Source organism: Eurytemora carolleeae, unplaced genomic scaffold (assembly GCF_000591075.1).
Source record: "Eurytemora carolleeae unplaced genomic scaffold, Eaff_2.0 scaffold230, whole genome shotgun sequence".
Lineage (NCBI taxonomy): Eukaryota > Metazoa > Arthropoda > Copepoda > Calanoida > Temoridae > Eurytemora > Eurytemora carolleeae.
Genome location: NW_019396619.1, coordinates 160,316 through 178,073, shown reverse-complemented (window position 1 = coordinate 178,073; position 17,758 = coordinate 160,316). Strand labels below are relative to the sequence as shown.

Below are 17,758 nucleotides of genomic sequence, written 5' to 3'. Positions count from 1 at the left end.
TGGAGGGTTTTGGAGCCCCCCCCCCATGTGTAAAGGCCTAATCAATGAAGCATGAAACTTTGTTATTATAAACAAAGTTTGCATGTTAACAAAACTCTTGATTTACTCAAATTATCAATATAATTAATCATAAAAAAAAATTACTAAAAATAAATAGAAAACCTCTAAATCTTTCTTGACTCCTTCCTTAAAGGATGTGAGAGCCGTTTCCAAATCCTGAATTCCCGAATTTCTTCAGCGAAATTTAGAGAGTTAAGTCTTTTACAGAACTTCAAACTTCAAAAGAAGGTTTTTTAATATTAAATGTTCTATAAGAAGAAAATGATTCAGGTTTTCCTGATTGATATTTGATCTGAGAGATTTAATCTCCAGGTCCAGAGCATCCCGCCAACTTTGCTCCGGGTATCCTGGAACACTGGTTTCTCCAGGTTTAGGTTTTATTTCGGATATTCGGGTTTCAAGCAGCAGGAATTTGGATTCTAAGAATAAGACGTGTATTATTTAAGATAATTAAACCCTTTTACTTAAAGTATAAAGATTATATTTCTTAATATTGTTTTGTTTTTGTATAATGGAATCACTTAAGTTAAGTCTGAATTTAATCTTATTTAAGGAGCACGTATACCCTCATCTATGTTATCTTCAATTAATTGTATTTTAAGCATTAAACAATCTATTCTTTTAAAAAGCGCCAATTTGAGTTAGACACTTTCCTATTTTGCATTATCCCAACGGTAACTTTCCCATTTAGCATTATCCCAAGGGTAACTTTTCCATTTAGCATTATCCCAAGGGTAACTTTCCCATTTAGCATTATTCCAAAGGTAACTTTTGAAATGGGACAAACTCAAAAGTACAAATCCCAAAATGCTTATTTTCCAGTTTGATGTTTTCTTAAGTTTAATTTTAATTTTAACTAGGAAATACAAAAAGGCCAAGATCTGCGTCAATAGGACTTTTTTTATTATCACTTAGGAAATTATTCATTTGGAAATTTGCTTTTTGAGAAAATGTTAATTTAAGAAGTGGCCTCTTTAAAAATTGTAGGTATGAGAAGTTGCAATTTGGAAAATCGAACATTTGGAAAGTTTCCATTTGGGAAAACACCCTTTTGGGAAGTTGTCTCCTGGGAAAATGCAATGAAAAATTTTAAATTTTTGAAGGTACCCCTAAAAAAATTGTAAGTTATGTTGGTTTCCTCTTGAAAAAGTGTACATTTGAGAAGTTGTTACTTTTAAATTTAAAACACTTTTTTCTTTTATTTTTTTCACCTATTCCTCTGTTAAGTTCTTCTCTATTCTTACTCTCATCTTCTTTCAATTCCTCTTTTAACAAATTAATTTCATTTTTCATTATCTCCTTCACTTTTTCTTCGTCAAGATTACAGGATTTCCGCTCCGAATCGGAAGGCTGAATAACCTTATCCGAAATATTTCCGGATCCGGAAATATTAAACCGGTTTCTGCTTTTCTCTGATTCTTCTCGGTGTAGTAATTCCTCTTTTTTTGCTCTAAATAACAAATTATTATTTGGACAGCAGAGAAAAAATTTGAATTTAAAACTAAATACAATTTACAATAATTCACACAAGATGAATAAACTGTTTATGAATTTGTTAAATGGCAGCAGGGTGGCAGCTTTAAATGATAAAAAAAAAAATTTTGCTAAATTTGTTAACGAGTTACAATAAAGAAGATATTGTCGTTTTCTTCTTGGACAACAGATAAAGTCTGGCAATATTTCTTAAGTACAGTACAGGGGCACTTTAGTACACTGTATACAGTACAAATATATTTCCTCGATAGAATAGTCACTTGAATAAAGTAAAGGGATAGTCACTTTAGTACACTGTATACAGTTCAAATATATTTCCTTGATAGGATAGTCACTTGAATAAAGTATAGGGAAAGTCACTTAAGTACACTGTATAGTGTATACAGTACAATTATATTTCCTTGATAGGATAGTCACTTGAATAAAGTACAGGGATAGTCACTTAAGTACACTGTATAGTGTTTACAGTACAAATATAATTCCTTGATAGGATTGTCACTTGAGTAAAGTACAGGGATACTCACTTGAGTACAGTGCATGCATATCTACTTAAGTACAGAGTACTTTACAAATACAGTACAAGAATATTTACTGTAGTACAATACTGGGATATCTAATTGATTACAGTACAAGGATATGTACATTAGTACAGTACAAGAATATTTACTTGAGTAGAGTACAAAGATATTTACTTAAATACAGTACAAGGATATTTAGTTGAGTACAGTACGAGGATATCTACGTGAGTGCAAGGCAAGAATATTTACTTGAGTACAGTTCAAGGATATCTACTTGAGTACAGGGCAAGAATATTTACTTGTGTACAGTACAGGGAAATCTAATTGATTACAGAACAAGGATGTCTACTTGAGTACAGGGCAAGAATATTTACTTGAGTACAGTACAGGGAAATCTAATTGATTTCAGAACAAGGATGTCTACTTGAGTACAGGGCAAGAATATTTACTTGAGTACAGTACAGGGAAATCTAATTGATTACAGAACAAGGATGTCTATTTGAGTATAGATCAAGGATATCTACTTGAGTACAGTACAAGGATATTTAGTTAAATACAGTACAAAGATATCAACTTAAGTACAGTACAAGGATATCTAATTGAGTAAAATACAAGGATATTTATTTGATTACATTACAAGGATATTTACTTGAATACAGTACAAGGATATTTACTTGAGTACAGTACAAGGATATTTACTTGAGTACAGTACAAGGATATTTACTTAAGTACAGTACAAGGATATTTACTTAAGTACAGTACAAGGATATTTACTTGAGTACCGTACAAGGATATTTACTTGAGTACCATACAAGGATATTTACTTGAGTACCGTACAAGGATATTTACTTAAGTATAGAACAAGGATGTTTACTTGAGTACAGTACAAGGATATTTACTTGAGTACAGTACAAGGATATTTACTTGAGTACAGTACAAGGATATTTACTTGAGTATAGAACAAGGATGTTTACTTGAGTACAGTATAAGGATATTTACTTGAGTACAGTACAAGGATCTTTACATGAGTACAGTACAAGGATATTTACTTGAGTACAGTACAAGGATATTTACATGAGTACAGTATAAGGATATTTACTTGAGTACAGTACAAGGATATTTACATGAGTACAGTACAAGGATATTTACTTGAGTACAGTACAAGGATATTTACTTGAGTACAGTACAAGGATATTTACTTGAGTACAGTACAAGGATATTTACTTGAGTACAGACAGCGTGGATGAAGCCAACTTGATTCCTTGTAGAGCAATATTAGTTTCACTAAACTCTTCTTCGACTTTTCCTTTTTCTCCATCGTCAATTTCTTTTTCTTTTTTCCCTTCATCTAAACTCCTTCTGAAAAGAAATGTTTATTCCAAGTTTAAAAGTTTTAGGATCACGACTATGCAAGCGTCTTAACAAACTTTTTACAGATTAGATTTTTATCTTTAAGAACTGTTTTAGAATATAAAGACCTCACAGAAATGAGAAAAATAACTTTCTAATGATTTTAAAAAGTTCAATCTAAAGAAAATCACGGGGAAAAGTCCTTGGAACCTGGAAATAATTCTTGGGGAATAAATTCCTTAAATCTCACAGGGAATAAAATCCTGAGTTTTGGATTTTTGGAATTTGTATTCCTATACTATAACGGAAATAAGAAAAAAAAATTTAAGCTTTAGAACTTCTACACAGGAGTTTAAGTCTGCAGAATAAAGTTGTAGAAAATGTTGCGCATAAGAAAGATTTAAATGGACCTTTTCTATAAAATTTTTTTGTTGGTTAATTTTTCCCTATGCTTAAACTGAAAAAACATGAGAAATGATTTGTTGAATCATGTTTTTGAAAGTATATTGAAACAAAATATTTTTGGTTTAGTATAATTACTTTTCCACATTATTTTGTGGAGCACTGTCTTAAAAGATAAACCTTTGAACCAAGTTTCTAAGAAGAGATTTCTTGTTTGATTTTGTCCGCTGTAGCATGCAAGTCTGGAGAATAATCTTATTATTTAATCAAGATACAAAGATCAAAAGGAAGGGGGGGGGAAAGAAGGTTAGCAACAGGGCTCTATGAAAAACCTGCACCCCCCCCTTGCCATATTTACAGGCAGAAAAATTTCCACTTTTAACCCTTTTATTAATATTTTAAGTTTTGACACTATAAGTTTATTTTCCTGAATATCAATACTATCATCTTTATCCTCCTTTTCCACGATCTGCTCATTCTCAAAACTGATCAAAATACAGGAAATTATTAGTTAGAGCTAGACATAATTTCAAGGGACCCTGAGCAGTACCCACTACCCTTTAAACCTTTGTCTGCTGAAGGATGAATGAAATGTTTCTTTCTATATCCAAAAATTGGCAAATTCTGGCTTCTCAGTAAAAGTAACTTGCGGAGAAGTACAAGTTTATGCAGCAGAAACAACAAAGAAATTGTCAGAATTCAACACCTTACCAGATAAAAAAAAATACAACGCTATCTTCATCATTGTTTTTCAGTCCAAGGGTACTGTTTTCAATTGCAAAGGAGATATTCACTTGATGGAAGGTGTAAAATCCATTTAAAAGTTGTTTGACGACTATTTTATCTTTTGAACTTTTACCTTTCACTGTCATTGTCTTCATACATTTGAGATTTTTGAGTAATTTCCAATTCTGGAGTTTTCAAAGCTTCTTGTTTCTTCATTAATCCACCATAGCCCCTTCCCATTCCTCTTTCATTTTTGCTCGGCTCCAAGCGATCATCAGTATTTAAAAAGCTTCGTAATTTTTCTCCCAAATCGTCGCTTTCTAAACCAACATTTGTTCAATATATCGAAATGTATTCCATACGGGAAAAGCCTTGCTTTAGGATTTTAACATCAAACTTTACCATACACAAATACATACTTGCCAATCTACCTTCCTACCTTCCTACCTTCCTACCTTCCTACCTTCCTACCTTCCTACCTTTCTACCTTTCTACCTTTCTACCTTCCTACCTTCCTACCTTCCTACCTTCCTAACTTCCTACCTTCCTACCTTCCTACCTACCTAGCTTCCTACCTACATTCATACTTTCCCACAAAACTTACTACTTAGCTTTCTAGCTTGCAAATAAATATATTAAGAAATATGAGTCTACATGTCTTTAATCCTATAAACTCCTGTTTTTTAAGAGCTATGAGAAGAACAGAAAATTTTTGAATTTCTGATTCAGGGTGTCCCACGAAAAATAACAGTTAATAAATATTTTTGATTTCTTCTTCAATACATCTATATTAGATAGTAAAGGCTCTATGCAGTTTAATTCGTTTAAAAAATCTTTTGCTCAAATATAGTTTACTTTGAAATTAATTTTACGGTAACATGACTCCTATATTTAAAATTCGGTGATGGTGATGGACCAAACCTCTGTAGAGTAAAACAGTAGATGTTAGTTCCACATTTATTGAAAATATGTTTCGGTCTGGGTTGACCCTCGTCAGTTCTAACGATTTAATAACCATCAAAATCGATAAAAAAAAAAATTTAAAAATGTAAAAAAATCACAAGAAGATAAACAAACAAAAAAGATTATTAAAAATAAAAATTTGGGCTGTCAAATGGACATAAGGGAAACGAACTCAGATTATGAGATGGTAAAAAGATAATTTGGAAAAATTCAATTTTAAAAAAAATGTTTTAAGACAATTATTATTCCTTGAGATTGTTTCTTCACAAAGATTAAAAACAAACTGTATATAATATTTGTATTATTGTCTTTGGTATTATAACAACTTAACAAACCATGGAAAAAGACATTTTAAACTATTTACCAACTGTCATGTTTCTTGAGACACCCTGTATAAAATCGGATAAAATTGCTGTTCCAAAACTTGTGCTTAAAATCAAAATTAGAGAATCTACGAGGTCACAAAATCGTACCGCGGTAACGTCGAATAAATTTGACCTTTAACACCTTCTGTCTAGCTTGCTGTGACCTCTCTGTATATATTATACCTGATTCTTCTGAATTGTCTCTGTCTTTTGAATATTTGTATTGATCAGAAAACTCATCTTCAGATTGATCAGGATCAATTTCCTGTGATCGATCATGATCAATATCACCAGATGGAATTAAATTGCAGACATCCAACCCACTTTTATCTAAATTACAGATACAATTATTTTTTTAATTAAGTTTAGATTATTAAAAGCAAAGATTTTAACAATTTTTTTGTAAAAATCTTTATACAGGGTGTCCCAATAAACATGGGAATCCAGTGACGAATTCGATATCGTCTTTGTTATGAATTAGCATTGTAATACCTAATTTCAAATGCCATAATATTATTATGTCTGCTAGAGTTTATTTTAAGAAAACGGTTATGGCTGTAAAGATGTGTCTAAGTAATGTCTCCGCAAGATGAACAGTGATGACGGACAAGTTTACTCTGTTTGCATGCTGCAATTTTCTTGTTTTACTATGTTCAACTATATGCAGTCAAAACATAAACAAACAGATTGGAAACAAAGACGAAAATCTTACGGATAACAGCTTTCTAATTATTAGGTATCATTATACTAAATCAAAGAATATTTAAGAAGACGATATCGAGATCGTCACTAAGTTCCCATGTTTATTGGGACACCCTGTATTTACCGGCAAGTTTTAATTTAGATGCAATAGTTTTAAGCGATAATACGAATTCTTTATTTACTTCTTTTAGTTTTCATGTTTAGAATTTTGGTAAGATTAATGTAACCAACTTGTATTTCTTTCTAAAGAATTTGATCACATAAATCTTTAAATCATAACGAAGTTCCATAAGTAACATGATGCTTAGTTCAGAATAGTATCTGAGTAATATAAGAGAAATCATTTTCACTATTTTATGCTTTTAAATACATGTATTGCTTATGGACCTTAATTTATCATGCAATTTTTTAAGGAGTTTAATTTTACGTGTGTAATTTTTATTTAGCAGGTTAATCTTTGATTTACAAAATATAAAAAAAATTATACCAGGTTTAGAAAAAACTAGTTTTATTGAAATTGAACTTTTAATAAATCAAGATAATATAATCATTTAACGACTTTGTAAGCCCCCCTCTCTTCACCTCTCGAACTAACTAATTTTAAACCCCTGTTGTATGTCTGTGAAAGAATTTAAACCCTCTAATTTTTGTGCATTTCCGTCTAAAACCCTCTAGAGTAGAATTGATTTCAAATTTATAGATTCATGAGAAAAGGTCAAAGTCCTGGGACTAAATCATGAACTATCTGCACAAATTAAATCTTAAATAAGAAAATTATAAAAAAAAAGTTTATTTTGCCGGTAAAACTTTTGAACTAATTTTAGCATTTTAATGTGCAAAAATTTTTATATTGTCAAGTAGATTTTATGCTTTTTAATTAAAAAAATTGTAGGAAAATAATAAAGTGTTGTTTGGAATATATTTAATTGTTTACAAAGATACACTTTTTGCAGTTTAGGGTAGAATTAGCAATGGGTTGTGCTTTTTTATTTAAAGGTATAAAGGTTATTTCTAACAGTGTACAGGGACCAGCTGGTTTGGCCAGACTTGTACATGGTTTACAGTGACCGGCTGGCCTGACCCGAACCGTACAATGTAACAATTACCAGCTGGTCTGGCCCGGCCTGTACAGTGTACGTGACCAGCTGACACGACCCTTTTCTACGAATATAGTGACCAGCTGGCCTGGCCCGTCTGTACAATGTACAGTGACCAGCTGACACAGCCTGTTTGTATGGGATACAATGACCTGACACGGCCCATCTGTACAGTGACAGGCTGGCATGGTATGTCTGTACAGGATACAGTGACAAGCTGGTTCAGCCCAGTCTGTACAGAGTACAGTGACCAGCTGGTTTCTGCTCGTCTGTACAGAGAACAGTGATTAGCTGGTCCGGCCCAGTCTGTACAGAGTACAGTGACCAGCCGGTCTGGCCCAGTCTGTACAGGATACAGTGACCAGCTGGTTCGGCCCAGTCTGTACAGGATACAGTGACAAAGCAGGCATAACTCGACCTGTACCGTGTACTGTGTACTTTGTACATACCATTAGCAGGCTCAAGCTCAGTTGCGTTGTATATACAACGCTTTTCTGGATAACAAAATGTTGATATTTTTTGTTTTAAAACATAAGTTAAATTTGTAATACTTCCCTCAAAATTTTTTTATCATATGACCTATAAATGCGCAATACATTTCAAAAATGTATTTAATTCACAGTAAACGGTAGATGAATTTCATGTGAACCCCCCTTTAAAGTTGTCTGATTTACAATGGTCTCTGCACTAAAATTAATTGATTTTTAGCTCATTTAATTTTGATCAGTCAACGGTTTACAGGGTGCCGTTGTGAATTTGACAAACCAATAAAATAAAAGTTTCACTTTTTATTCTGATTATTATGATTAATATTGATAAAGATTAAAAAAATCAAAGATGAGAAAAATTATTCAAAAAAGAAATGTAAGGAAGAAATATGGATAAAATTTTGAAAACCAAAAAAAATAGCAAATAAAATTTATTTAAAAAGGAGGAGATTTAAAAAGTGAAAAAAGGGTAAAAGAAATGAAAAAACTAAATTTAGTTTTTTGTCATTCTCCCATTTTTTTTCAATCATCATCTTTTTATTTTAAAGATCACAAACATGGACTAAACTAAACTCACTAAACACAAGCTGATAAGCCACAAAACAGGGGGTTAAAAACTCAAAAAGGTTGATCAATAATTAGAACAACTTCGAAATCGTAAAAATTCTTTTTAGTTTTCTGCATGCAGAAACCCCATTTATGTAAAATGTCAAATTAAAAATAAAATTAAATTTTGGAAAATATGCGAATATGAAAGACATCTTAGGTATTACGCTTTATTGTTTCAAACTAAAAGTGTCCATGCTCTGGTAATTGTTTACTGAAAACCAGGTTTAGGGTGGTCATCTTAAACAAAAGTTCCAACCTTTGATTTACTAAAAACTAGGTTTAGGGTGGCCATCTTAAACAAAAGTTCCAACCTTTGATTTACTAAAAACTAGGTTTAGGGTGGCCATCTTAAACAAAAGTTCCAACCTCTGATTTAAAAACCAGGTTAAGAGTGGTCATCTTAAACCAAAGGTTTCAACCTTTGATTCACTAAAAACTAGGTTTAGGGTGGTCATCTTAAACACAAGTTCCAACCACTGATTTACTACAGTGATAACCAGAAAACTATAGAATAGGAAGACGACATAATTATAATACTGAAGTGCATTTGATGTTGTTACAAAGCAAAGGGGTTTTTACTAGTAAGTTATTAAATCGCGTACAAAATGAAATGGGTCTGTTAACATTGCACATTTACTGTTCATCATGTTCATTGGACTACTTAAAGTCATGATTTGAGTCTAAAAGTCAACTTTCTATTCCAGATTTTTCTGGTTATCACTGTATCATAGATACTAAAATGTTTTCCTTGACAATTTTGAATTAACACTTTTAAAATAAAGAAAATAAAAATTGTCCTGGTTTCTCAGGGTTACTCCCGCCGTTTACCCGCACTCGACCTTGAATCTCAAACTTAGGCTAAGAACATTTCCAATTTCCCAATCAAATTTTGAGGCAAATAGGTCAAGGGGTTCCTGAGTTATGATCGGACAAACAAACAAAGAGATAGACAAGTTTAGAGATTACAACTTTATACAAATCAATAATTAGAAAAAGATTAAAGTACTTACTCATGAATCCGGTGACAGGAGTATCCTCATCACTCACAGACGAACTCAACTTCCGGATTAAAGGTTTGGGAAACTTATCTTCATTCTTCACCTTCATGGTTTTATCAGGAGAAGGTTTTATATCCGTCCCTACCGTCTCTAGAGATGGTTTCTTATCCGTCTCTACCTTCTCTAAAGATGGTTTTATATCCATCCCTACCTTCTCTAGAGATGGTTTTGAAAGTTGTTTACTTTTACAAAACTGTTCCCGTCTCTGGTGTGAAGAAACTATATTGGAGGAAGTATCAGATTCGTCAGTCTGCAAAAAAAGAAAAATTTAAAACTGTGGAATTACACGATATATTACACGATATATTACACGACGATATTACACGATATATTACACGATATATTACACGATATATTACACGATATATTACACGATATATTACACGATATATTACACGATATATTACACGATATATTACACGGCGATATTTAAGCAATCTTACGAATATTCATGTTGTTGTAATGCTAATAATTTTACCAATATAGGATGAAAATTAACTGTTCCTAAGTGAAATGGGTCTGTGTACACTACACAGTTGTTGTATTCCATTTTCATTAGACTATTCTAAAATCAAACTTGGGTCTAAAGTCGTCTTCCTATTCCGCAGTTTGAATTGTATCTGTGTATAAATTATTTTCTTTTTTCGGAAAGGTGTACGTTTTTTAAGGGTGCTGAGCCTGGAAATTTTGTGTTGAATTTTTATAGTCCCGATTGCTTAAAGTCGATATCCAATGTGGGCACTTTAATTTAAGAAGCAATGCTTAATCTCTTAATTTCAGTTATTCCTCCCCTGTTCAAAGCTCCCTTCAACCATGACTGAGTACGATTACCATGAGATCAAGATCAAGGCATTACTCTCGATATCCACAATACATGAGTTCCCCCTTCTGCTCACTTACCACAACTTTAGATTTTGCTTAAATAGTTTTCTTTATCTTTGCAAGGTGTAATCTTTTGATATTTTAAACTTTGACTATATAAATTAGCAGAATTCGTAATTTGACATCTCAAAGGTCTACTGCAGTATCGGTCTGCAAATATATAAGAACTAGCAAATTATAATCTGTGGTAATGGTTCAGTTTCTACAAGTTTAAAGAGTACAGTAAAGGCAAAGAGAATAGAATATATATTAGAACGTAATTTACTAGAAAAAAGTGTAAAGCAGCCATTTTGTTGTACTGTTTCTATACTGCAGGTGTACTTCACATTTTTGTGTTATATAACCTTTTGGGCCCTGAATATCATTTTATAGAAAATCTAAAATTAATATTAAAAGAAAACCAAATGATTGACCAATGATCATTTCACATAGACTCTATGCCTTTTACTTTACAAACAATGATTTTCCGCTATAGCTATAAATCAAATGATGTTTTTATTCACCTAATTCATTACAAAGTTTATTTAACAGCTTTAAAAAATTCGAAATTGAAATGAATAGTTTAGCGAACATACTGTATTAATATACTCTACTGCATATAATTTGTGAACATTTACATGATTTGTACACTTTGAACTCCGTTTCAGGCTGAAAGGGACTGAAAAAATTCACACAGAGAGAGACTCTAAATTCCCCTCTAATATATATTATATTCTCTATGAGTATAGGGGGTAGTGTTCTTATTGATCGTTTTTAAGCTGCAAGTTCCAAAACAGAGAAGTGCACGAGAATTCAAAGTTTGTTTTGGTTGAAATTGTCCAAATTTTCAACTAAAAAACAAACAAACCCATTTTAAAGTTTTTTAAAATCGTCTTAAACTCTGAAAAAAATATAAGCTAGCCAAGTTAATAATAAGAAATTCAATGAAGATCAAAATGAAAATAATAGTGTAAAAACTTAGTTTGGCGAATAAAATTCTGAGTTCCATGAAGTTTACAACCTTAATTGCAATGATGTGTTTATAGGACACATTTTCCCCCTTATATATGTCATTGAACTTTACACTTTAAATCCTTTACATGCAATTACTAAACCTTGCAAAACTACATTAATTTCAAATACAGGGTGTCCCCAAAAACATGACAGTTGAGATTGAGAGACGGCTTGAAGAACGTCTTTGACCTTTAAAATCTCAACTTTATTTAAAAGTTTTGTTTCTTAAAAATAATCACAAAGCATCACTATTCCTGGAATTTCTAAAATGTGGTCTGTCTATTTTTGCTTACAAAAATACCATAAATATGAAGAGGTTTGTGGTTTGTCCATATCTTAATTTTAGACAAGAAAACTATATAATTCTGGCGACAGTCTTCATTTCTTTGGTAATTTTGAAAGCAAAAGTAGGACGACATTTCGGTATTTTTTATTTATCTTATAATATTTTACTTTTAAAATTAGGTTGACAGATAAATGCCGCCAATAATTTAAAGATAAAAGACGATCATTCATCTGTCATATTTCGCGGACACCCTGAATGAATATTAAAAAGCAATGCTTGTTTATACATCTAAGGATTAAATACCTAATACCTCTGAAGCAAACTCAATATTAGCATCAAGATTATATACATCTAATGATTAAATACCTCTGAAGCAAACTCAATATTAGCATCAAGATTGAACATGATTCTTTTATCATCCCTCACAGCTGCCTCAGACCGTTTACACCTTCAGATAAAATAATGTGATCATTTTTAGCAGGAGTACTTCAAGTAATCATTCATTTACAGATTAACAAGACACCGTATTTCTATCTGAGCAATAATGAAAAAGACATCATTGTTTTTCTAATTTGAAAAATGTTAAATCTTCAAGTCACTTTTTTTAGCCACACAAAATCCATTTTAAGCTAGAAAAATAAGAATATCTCAAAAATTCAAGGTTTAAAGATTACCATGTGAATTGAGCATGTCACTCTATTAGTGGAAAATTACTTGAATTAACTTGTAAAAAGTTGTCAAAAAGTCAAAGTTCAACAAAAAAAATGTTGAATATTAAAAATGCTAAAATATTTGTCTTTGATTATTTAAAACACAGAGAGATTCTCAAAAATAATTTGAGCCAAAAAGTTTTATTTAAAATGTTGATCACCTGTTTTCTTGGGATTCTGAATCTGAAAGTTTTGATTTTAGAATTCCTCTGACACCCTGTCTCAAGTTGTCCTCAGGCTCACTACAATCATTTTAAAAGTTTATATGTAAAAAAAATGTTATCCTTTAAATATAGAAATACAAACCTATATTTTGATTTTATTTGGTTCAATAAGTTGTCTGATTCGGAAGAATTTTCCTCACTCGATTCACTTGGCTTTTTTCTGAAGTCAGTATTTGCTTTCAAGCTTAAAGTTTTGGACTTCGGAAAATTTCCCGCCATTTTCTCTCCTTGATCCACCATCTTGTTTTTAAGAGCCGACATTTTGTTTTTCTGTGGTAAAGGAACTTCATTTTGTTTCGATTTGTCCAATGATCCTAATACTGATTTCTGCAATGGATTTCCGTTACTTTGTGGACCAGTTCCAGGTATTCCAAGGGGAGACAGCTTTTTCAAAGGTGGTAAGGCAGGCTTCAGGCCACCAATTGGGCCCAAAGGCGTCTAAAAAATATATTAATTTTTAAATAGTGTCCATAATTTTTCTTAACAGATTTAAATATATAAACTTACAAGTTTTGCCGGTCTTAGTTCCATTTCTCCTTCCTTCTCTCCACTTAAATTATCAAAGTCTTCATGGAGGTGACCTAGCCCTCCTTCTGAATCATTCTTTGATGAGACAACACGTCCTCCTTGTGAATAATCAATTTGTGCTTCTAGCACTGCCTAAAAAAATTTTACATAATTTTCATAAATGGAAAGGGGAGAAGTAGGATTGAAATTTGAAAAAAGGGATCTTTAGTTCTACAATATCTCTTCCATTTTTTGGCGCAAAAATCTATCAGGGTTGGGCAAATAGTTTTCCCAAACTATGAAGTATTTTATAGATTATTATACAATGGTCGGCGTTTATATCAATACAATGAAGACGACTTTTACTTCAAGTTTTGATTTTTAACGAGCTTTTTTTGCTGGATTGAACAGCTTTACGTTGATTCCATGATTATACGTAATATATATCCATCCATGCTGTTTAAAATTTAAATGCTTGTTAGAAATCAAAATAATTTTCATTGTATTGATGTATTGCTAGATACGACGAGGACTGTATACTCCCCTTCCAATAAACTTTGGTTTACGACATGTTTACTAAACCAATTAAAATGATTTAAAGAAACTTCTAGGAACAAGTTCAATAATAGAAAGGGGGATAATAAGTGTGGAATTTTTTTTCTAGATGGAGGGAAGAGCCTAGGGGTGGGAGAGATGCACAGAAGGGACGAAAGTTTAAGAGACCCCCTGGAAGATGTACAACAGTACTTTTGAAAACTCTATCTATGTAAGAATGAGGAAGATATTGTCGTTTTTATAACTTGATTCTTGATATGATTAATATTCCCTAATTCTTTTTTATCTATAAGAGAACCGCAATCAAAGAAAAAAAAACAATTTCCAGGTGAAAATTTTTTTAAATAATCGATTTTACTTTGTTTATTGGAGGGTTACTTGAATATACAGTCCCTTTAAATGCAATTGAACTTGATACAGTTCTTAGAAATGAAAAGGAATTTTCTTTTAAAAACTCGTTAAAACTAGGACTGGGCAAAGATCCGTTAATAAAACTGTGGTTTTTGAAAATTAACGAAAGAGTCCGTTAACAAACAGCAATAACCGTTAATTTCTAATTCGGTCACAGAACATCTTCTGACCCCCTCCCCCTCTCGCTTATTTCTTAAATTAAAGAATTGTATGGGCGCAATTAATTTTTCCCCAGCTATTTTTACATACAATAATCGTCAACGGCTCGTTAACGGCTGCAGGTATCATAAAGATTTCTACAATATCTGCCGTTAACACCGTTAGTAGTCTTGAGATCGTTAAAAAACGACAGCTTTAAAAATAGCGGAAAAAATCGTTAACCAAACTTAAACAAACGTTCCGCTTTTAGCTAAAAAACTAACTAGCTGAAAAAAAACTTGAACTGTTTTAACCAACTATTAACGAACGGATTGAAAAAAAGTCAGATCGTACTCGGCCCTAGTTAAAACTATATTACTACATAGCGGGGGAATAAAAATGTCAAACTTGATTTCAAAGAAAGAAGTAAATACAACCACAAGGGAATATACATACAATCAAAGTTATCTAAATTATAAGTTTTTGTACCGTTTCATCCTTTTCTTTTGTAGACTGTGGAACGTCTTTTTCTGGAAGAAAACAAAAAGAATCAGTAGATTTTTAAGGGTATATCTAAAGCGTAACATCATATTTTTATTTGAAACGTGAAAATTGTCGCTCTAAAAGGGAGAGACCTGCTAGACATGGTAGTGGAGATGAAAGTGCAGTATATTGTAGAGAAAAACTTTAGCATTCATTTGATACCAATGAGAGATGTTTACGGTGTACAATTTTAAATAAGAGCGTAAAGTCGTTTGTAATATTTCACCAGATGTTTCAGTCAGAAGAAGAAACTTTTTTCAATTACTAAATAACTCGGACAATACGTGCAAAAAAAATATTTCATAGACTGAATTGCTGTTGATGAAAGCCATAGTAGAACCGTAGAATTGATTATTTTATTATCATCATTTCCTTTGCTGTTTCTATAATCTTATTCGCAGATTTCTTCAAAATGTCGTCTTCACAATAAAAATACAGAAAACCTTGCAACAGTAAACCTAGCTGAAAGAATTTGCATGAACCTGCGAGTTTTTAAAATGAATTTTAACAACGTATTTTCAATGCTATTAGTTCATTAGTTTTCTCAACTTGTTTGTATACATACATGTTTTGTCAACGCTTTTAAAATTAAGAATTGTAAAAAAGTTTCTCCTGCTGACTTAAACAACTTGTGAAATATCATAAGCTACTTTACGCTCTTATAAAAAATTTGCATATCGTAAAAAAAAATTCGGAATGAAACGAATTCTAAAGTTTTCTCTACAATACTGCACTTTCAGCTCAACTATAATGTCTAGCCTGTCTCTCCCTTTAATAATTCAAATCTCACGTGTCAAGCTTAAATAACTGTAAGCGTATTTCAAGTGGCCATCAATGCATCATGGAAAGAGGGCAATGCTAGATTTACAATGGTGCCCTTTAAACCTTTGACTGGACAGTGGACAGGCCAGTCTTCAAACACTGTAATATCCAGTTAATTTCAATTGCCGGGCCAACTTTTAAGCAGCTAGATCAAGCTGTACAGTACAGTTATACGGCAATGCGGGACATTGCGCCAAATGAATCAACCCCCTTTGAGTAAAATTTATGTGCAAATGGCGGGTCACTTGAAATAACGCATGCCAAAAAAACTGTGAGCTTTAACCAACTTTTACAAAGGTTTCACATAACCCAGGCTTTGCTATTCCTGGTAGTTCTTACTCTTTATATAATATATCTGAACTATATATAACACCCTGGATTATATTTTCCGTTCAACGAACCCAGTTTGCAATATACTAATATATTATGTATACTATTTATATAATATATCTGAACTCTATATAACACCCTGAATTATATTTTCCGTTCAAAGAACCCAGTTTACAATATATTAATTTATTATGTATACTATTTATACAATATATCTGAACTCTATATAACACCCTGGATTGTATTTTCCGTCCAACGAACCCAGTTTACTATCTATTAATATATTATGTATACTATTTATATAATATATCTGAACTCTATATAACACTCTGAATTATATTTACCGTTCAACGAACCCAGTTTACAATATATTAATTTATTACGTATACTATTAATATATTATATCTAACTCTATATAACACCCTGGATGATATTTTCCGTTCAACGAACCCAGTTTACAATATATTTATAAATTATGTATACTATTTATATAATATATCTAACTCTATAACACCCTGGATTATATTTTCCGTTCAACGAACCCAGTTTGCAATATATTAATATATTATGTATACTATTGCTTCTCTACCCGCATTATTTACTCAATTATACATCAATGCCATACACCTGAACCAGAATAGGAAAATAATTCTTTGTAAAAATATCAGCGCAATTTTAATTACAACCTTTCATACAATGTCGTAAATGACCTTCCATTTATAGAGTGTTGTATGATTAACATCAGTACCATTTAACGCTTATGTATCTTAGTTGATCAGGTTAAGGTTTAGCGATTATCGTTGTGAATCGGGATCAAAGGCAACTCTTTAAATGGATATTCGCTAGAAAGTACGTCAACGGTTCAGCTTTACAAACATTACAGTGATAACCAGAAAACTCTGAAACAGAAAGACAACCCTACAGCAATAATTGTGTGTAATTGATGTTGTTACAAAGCAATTAGCTTTACTGGACACTTTTTTAATCACATATTGAGTAAAATGGGTCTGTTTGAATTGCACAATTAATGTGTCCCATGCTCACTGGACTATATATAGCCAAACCTGAAGTCTAACAGTCGTTTTCCAATGTCAGAGTTTTCTGGTTATCACTGTCTCAGCATAATTTACTCTCTACAGAGTGCCATTATTGATTCAGAACAGAATTGATTTTTTATGTTTACCACTTTATTCAACAGAATTTTTATATTATGTTGGTCTCATGTTTTTAAACGCTATCTGTAGAGATAACGCTAAATGGCAGATGTTATTAAATTTCTAGTTTTCGTGATTTCTTTAATAAATGATTCAGATTAATTTCAATATCTGTGAAAAGACCGGAAACATAGTTTTGTGGTTGTGTTAATCTTTTATTCAATTAACCTTAGCATCTACCTTCAACCCCCCCTCTCTTTCTACCTTCAACCCTTTATCCCTTTATAAATACCCACCCCCCCTCTCCTTCTACCTTCAACCCTTTATCCCTTTATAAATACCCCCCCTCTCCTTCTATCTTCAACCCTTTA

General features: G+C 31.9%; 1 protein-coding gene across 1 annotated transcript in view; it reads right to left on the bottom strand.

The window, feature by feature from the left end:
- LOC111706398 (centrosomal protein of 164 kDa) overlaps nucleotides 1-17,758 on the bottom strand; it is a gene marked incomplete in the record, with an annotated part of 28,517 nt that overhangs the window by 8,748 nt on the left and 2,011 nt on the right. Inside the window, 14 exon segments of the mRNA XM_023479269.1 lie at nucleotides 163-216; nucleotides 337-479; nucleotides 1,272-1,510; nucleotides 3,297-3,431; nucleotides 4,005-4,066; nucleotides 4,252-4,309; nucleotides 4,684-4,870; nucleotides 6,062-6,208; nucleotides 9,785-10,082; nucleotides 12,360-12,441; nucleotides 12,865-12,945; nucleotides 13,010-13,365; nucleotides 13,435-13,587; nucleotides 15,028-15,068. Of these exon segments, the coding sequence (XP_023335037.1) occupies nucleotides 163-216; nucleotides 337-479; nucleotides 1,272-1,510; nucleotides 3,297-3,431; nucleotides 4,005-4,066; nucleotides 4,252-4,309; nucleotides 4,684-4,870; nucleotides 6,062-6,208; nucleotides 9,785-10,082; nucleotides 12,360-12,441; nucleotides 12,865-12,945; nucleotides 13,010-13,365; nucleotides 13,435-13,587; nucleotides 15,028-15,068 (2,036 nt within the window).